Here is a 5932-nt window from a genome sequence, read left to right as displayed (position 1 = left end):
GAAAACATTTCAACTTGCGAGAGACCGGAGCTTTTTAGAGACATTTTGAATTTGATTACGACAATTTTGACCTTCGCTTTTGTCGGGGCATTATTTATAGGAGTTTTTTAATGTCTGGATTTTTTTTTGAAGATTTAGCTTCAAGCTTTGCCGGACAATTGTAAAACATGTAACAAAACCGAGTCGAAGTTTTTTACTAACTGTAAATGAAAAGGAGACCGAAAGGACTCAATTTCAAACCCAGCTGTATAATCCGTGCCTTTTCGAGTGATTTCCAATCCTTGTCCTTGAGTCTCAATCATTTCCCTAGGACCTTCATGGTCTTTCCATCGTATTCCGACCTGATAGAGAACATTTCTTAGCAGCCCCATGAAAGCGATGAAAATCCTATCAAGGGATTGCGTGAGCCATCTCATTCCATTCATCAACTGAGGCTATGCTGTAAGTCTTTTCCAATACAGCAATTAGGCATGTACATTGCATAAAGTCCACCGATCACGTGGAAAAAGGAACTAGGAATGATGCTCTCCCGGGCTCCTCTCTAACCATCGAGTATTCCATACAGACTCCTGAAACGAACAATAGCTTTGTTAACCTACGTACTATTTCATGCACGGTCGACTCTACGTCTCCCAGATCGTCTTATTCTGTCTCATTCCATCTCCGCGTTTTTCTCCCTTAGAAGAGACAATACAGACCTTGGCCGGCACCAACCGTACATGGCGCCTGAGATCTTCCAATGCTTGATGGGACAAAGCCCTGCCGGATATTCCTTCAAGGTGGATTGGTGGTCGTTGGGGGTGACCGCCTATGAGCTCATCTCCGGAGGTCGGCCGTTCGATTATCCACTCCAAGACGAGTCCCACGACCGTGCTCAATATCTTCCGCCGTCCCGTGAACTATCCGGACAAGTGGTCGCCCAGTTTTCCAAGTTCCTGCAGAGCCTCTTGGAAGTCCGTCCGGCCAGCCGTGCATCGTCCGTGGAGGACATGAAGTGCCAGAAGCTCATGGCCAACATCAACTTCCTCACTTTGGTCTCGAAGAAGATGCCTCCACCGTTTGTGCCTGATGGCGAGAGTTTGAACTGCGATCCCACTTACGAGCTCGAGGAGATGATCGTGGAGTCAAGGCCGTTGCATAAGAAGAAGAAAAGGTTGCTTCGTCAACAGTCGTTGCTGACCCAGCAACATCTCCAAGACGCCCAAATCCACGCAGATTCCAACTCGTTGAGCCAAATCAATGTGAGTACATCTGCCGCCTCAGTTATCTTTCCACGAGTTAGTCAAACAACAAACACTAACAAGACACTTCGAGGAGGGAAGAGCGAGCAATCCCAGGACTACCCAGTCTGGTTGATTAACAAGCCATGCTTGGGTTTCAAGTCCTCCATGGTGGTTGCATTTGAAACGTGAATAAACCTTTCCTTGGTTGAAAGTTCTCTATTTGTACTTGGGAATTTGAGGGGGGGAGGGGGGAGGGAAGGCGAGAGACGGAAAGAATGCTGCTTTGGACGTGTTGTACTAAAACAGCCGGTCGTTCTTGCTTTCTTCTTTTTAGGAAACGGTCGAGGCTGAAACCTCGGAAGAGGATCCGTTTGTAGGTTTTCCAAATTACAATCGGGAATGGGAGCGCTATCAGGAGAATCTTCGGGAGAAAGAACGCCTCTGGGAGGCCGAGCTTAAACGCTTAATGGATGCTTCAACCGACGAACAGCAAGCACTTGAGCTGAATGAACAGACGAGCTCCAGTATTCAAACAACACAACACAACAAACAACAACAACAACAACAACAGCTACCGCAACAACAACAGCAACAGCCATGTGTCCTGCCAACGAGACGCCTCGAGAATGACTGTCCGGCTGTCCCCAGAAAAATGGTGAAATTAAAGCCTTGAAATTCTCGCAAGGGTAACAACATCAAAAACAGCAACTGTGAGGATAACCCATAAACTCGAAAAAGGCGAGTTCAAGAAGATGTGACAACCAGAAAAATGACCGTAATTTCCTTTAGAGACTTAGTGCCGCAATACCAGTATGTAAGCGTCTTTCAAAACTGTTCACTTATTTTTCAAATCCACTGAGATGAGGTTTTGCAAAGTTCCTCTACCTCATTCATGGTCTGTTCGTCGTTGGTAACTATGAAATAGATAAGGAATGAGTCGGAACCAATAGACCCATAATCATAAATTTTGAGATCATATAAATGGTGGTAAAAAAGCCGGAAGTCGGAAACAGTCAAGAGGCCAAACCTTTCAAGTGAAGGAGTGACTCTTGAATGAGAAGAGATCTTAACTACATTTCCACTGCATTATGATCTCTTTTCGATCTAAGATTCACTCCTTCGCTTTAAAAGATTGGCCTTTGATACCTGGCTGACATCCCATCGGGCTCGATGACTTTTATCTACTTTACTTTAGCCAACGTCTTTTTTAACTATTTTGAGTCATTTTTATCGTTTCTAGTCCGACTTGATTTAAGATTTCTCCGATTAGTTAAAAAGTCGATAAATAGCTGCCTGGATTCTGGCGAGCATTAAGGTGACCTCGGGAAAAAAGATAGGAAAAGTAAGCTAAAAAAGTATCTTAAAGATAGAAAAAATTGCCAAAACGGTAAGGAAGAAAAGTAGCAAAACCAGCATGAAAAAGGTAAAATACCGGTAAATTTTAGAAGAAAAAAGGTTAAAAATAGTTGTTAGCTTGTCAACAAGTTAGAGGAAAATATATTTATTTATATCATTATTTTTTGCCACAAAACATCAAAAAACCATTGTTTGTTAATGAAGGTTGAAGGTTAACTTGCTTTGGATTTAGTGTGCAGTGACCATTTTTGAGGTTCTTCAAAAATTGGTTGTATTCATAACTATCTTACAAGTTTATTTCCTCATTTGTAAGTAAAAGAACCATTTCAATCCCGCCGATTTTAAACACGTAAGGATGAAAAAGGGGCTAAAAAGGGATCCCCCCCAAAAAAACACACACACGACAATTTAGATAATTTGACCACAATTTGGCCAAAACAGGAAAAAGTAGGTTTGAGTTTTTTTATCTTCTTTTCCTAGGTCTAGTAATAGGTCATACTAAAATATCTAATAGTCTTGTAGGGCAAGAAATGTTTATCATTGACCCTTTTATTAAATTTCTATTTCAATTCTTTCACGAATCGATAACATATTGTTTATACTTAACCACTATCTTCTTTGCTTATGATCATCCTTAAGATAATAAAAGAACACAAGAAGAAAGTAGTGTGAAGGATATACGCGTATATTTTCCCACGAGAAATATCTTCCCCAAGAGAAAATAATTTCACCCTAAATTTCTCCCTTTGTTAGTCGGGAATAAACCATGCAGACTGTTTTTCTTTTAAGTTTTCTGGCGTGGAACACTAACTAAGATGAAGAAAACTCAGTTGATTGAATAGAAATGATTAAATAGGCCCCTGTATTCTTTGCTTTAATACTTCATGAGAAGCATTCTTAATTTAATACTTCCTGGAAGTGATTCGAGGATCGCTCGGGGAAAATGTGAAACTGATGGGCTGACGATGTTATTGAAGCTTCCACAAAGGGACATATCAAAGTAGACGTAAACAAGTTTTTACCAAATGCCCTTCGAAAAAATACCTTAGAATTGGCAAACCCTCTTTTGATCTTAATCCGTGTTTGTTGGAAACTGAAGCGTTGCTAGAGCGTTGAAATGTTGAGAGCTAAAAATGGTGTCCGGAAATAAATGGCCCGTACCTCGACTAAATCGGGGCTCTTCAGAAGGAAGTTCTAACCTTTTGCAGCAAAATTGGAACAAAATCCTAACATTGACTATGCTTATTGCTCTCGTGCCCTTGTCTATGCTCTCAATGACTTCGGATGACTGCCTCAATTATTGAAATGGCATGCATAAAGATATCAAGACGCCACGAAAATAAGCTCCTTGTTTAAGAGTAGGGTGGTAAAACATCTCTATACAAGAGAAAATAATTTCTGTCGCAAACTCAAACCAAACCACTTGGGATTTTGGTTTGAACATATAGAAGAGTCCTCGGAGGGTGTGAGACCGATCTAATTATCTCGCATTATTTGAGTCAAGCAACCTGCTGGCTCCCTGAAATTGGAACCTTAGCTTTAGCATCATGTGGCCAAATGGGTGACCAGACAACTCAACCTAAGGGACAACTCGACCAAGGAAAACTCGACCAAATGGACAACTCGACCCTGCGGACCACTCGACCCAGTGGACATATCAACCCAGCAGACAACTCGACCCAGCAGAAAACTTGACTCCACGGACAACTCGACACAGCACAAAAACTCAGCACAACATATTGCCTAAAAAAATCTTGATTATGGAGCAAAACTAAAGCTTTATGAGATAACATTCTATTTGCTTGCAAAGACTTTAGCATTGAGGCAGTACAAAAACAAATCAAATTTGACTTTCATACTTATTTCATACTTAATTTTCTCATTGATGTAAAAATAGCTTGCCATGAAAGAATCAATTTGACCAGTTACAAACTGAGAGTAAGGTGGTTCAGGAGGTCAGGTCGAATCCGAAGGCTTTTTTCTCTCCTACGAACTCTAAGAGAAAGATGAAACACCCTGTTGGGCTTTTTGAGGTTGATGGGGAAGCCATTAGCAATGCAGGGTCTATGGCTAACATGCTAGGAGATCAGTTCTCCAGTGTGTTTTCGACCCCACTGGGTTAGAAACAACAGCTCAGTGTTCTAATGGCGAATTAAAGGGCAGTGCTGCCAGATGGCGGTTTAAGCCTGCCAGATTTTGCTACTTCTGGCGTTTATAGACTCTGTCTGGCAGGGAGATTTTTCTTTTGGCGGAGAAGATGATTCTGGCCGTTTTCTGGCGTTTTTAACTTTGTGCTGGGGTTAATTTTTAACATTGACGGATAGGCTGATTTAGGAGGGTTGCTGGCGTTTTGACTGACTTTAGGCGTTGTTTGACCCAAATATCAAGGAAATCGGCATTTTTTTCTTCGGTTTTGAGGATGCTTTGCAAGAATGCAAGTTGTGCGTCGGCAATTTTATCTCATCGTACTTTCAGTTTCATACTTCAGAGCAATTGATTAATGTACTGGATACTTTTGAAGCAAATTGAAGCATTTAAATTGTGAATCATGCATCACTTGTGTTATCATCAATTCATTTCTCTAGAAATAACATAGCTATGTGTTTAGTGCAGATAGAGTAGATGCAATACATTTTTAATGGAGGTTTTCAAGGTTTTCAACTTGTTTTTTTCAACTTTAGAAGCAATCATTGTTCTCACGGCTGTTTTCTCAATAAATGCATCAGATTTCATATATAATGCATCACATCACAATTTTGGACAAAACAGCAAAAATATTTTTCACTGAATCAAGGTATGGCCAAATAATTGCAATTCTTTACTTGTTTTAGCCTTACAAAAATGTCCTCCCTGTTCCCCTCTTTTGAAACACCAAACCGTAGGCAAACATGCGGGCCACTATGCAAGCTTTCAGAGTTGAAAAACTTGTTCTGTCATAGACTCTAAGATGTTTGAAGGTGGACTATGATTTCGGCAGGTACCACGTCACTCACATTTTATGTGTGAAAATGTTCAAACCGATACATCTCTACTTCCATTAAAATTGGTGAACCATAGTTTGCTCTATGAGATACAATGTTTAAGTAGTTGCAATGTGAAATCCACAGGGCAAGGTAAAATATCTGCAACTCAGCTAATTTACGCTCCACAATCTTAAAATACCTGTTTATAATAGTCCGTGGTGAAAGAAAGTTCTGTGTATGACCCAATAGTTAATGGAAGGCCAGCAAATTCAACTCATGCAGAAAAACATATGATTGTACATTGAGGTGCCCTAGAATACTAAGAGAGAGAGAATCTGGCGTTTTCTGGCGTTTTTCAAATATAATTTGGTGGTGAATGTCTTGAATTGG

General features: G+C 40.6%; 1 protein-coding gene across 1 annotated transcript; it reads left to right on the top strand.

The window, feature by feature from the left end:
• Positions 1 to 684: 684 nt before the first annotated feature.
• LOC131888248 (serine/threonine-protein kinase 32B-like) lies at positions 685 to 3261 on the top strand. The gene is made up of 2 exons (XM_059237052.1): positions 685 to 1241; positions 1558 to 3261. The coding sequence occupies exons 1-2, from the start codon at positions 720 to 722 to the stop codon at positions 1894 to 1896; spliced, it is 861 nt and encodes a 286-aa protein (XP_059093035.1). The 5' UTR covers positions 685 to 719; the 3' UTR covers positions 1897 to 3261.
• Positions 3262 to 5932: the final 2671 nt, after the last annotated feature.

Source organism: Tigriopus californicus, chromosome 10 (assembly GCF_007210705.1).
Source record: "Tigriopus californicus strain San Diego chromosome 10, Tcal_SD_v2.1, whole genome shotgun sequence".
In the NCBI taxonomy this organism is placed as follows: domain Eukaryota; kingdom Metazoa; phylum Arthropoda; class Copepoda; order Harpacticoida; family Harpacticidae; genus Tigriopus; species Tigriopus californicus.
The sequence above is the reverse complement of the archived record's forward strand: the minus strand, read 5'-3'. Positions and strand labels throughout refer to the sequence as shown.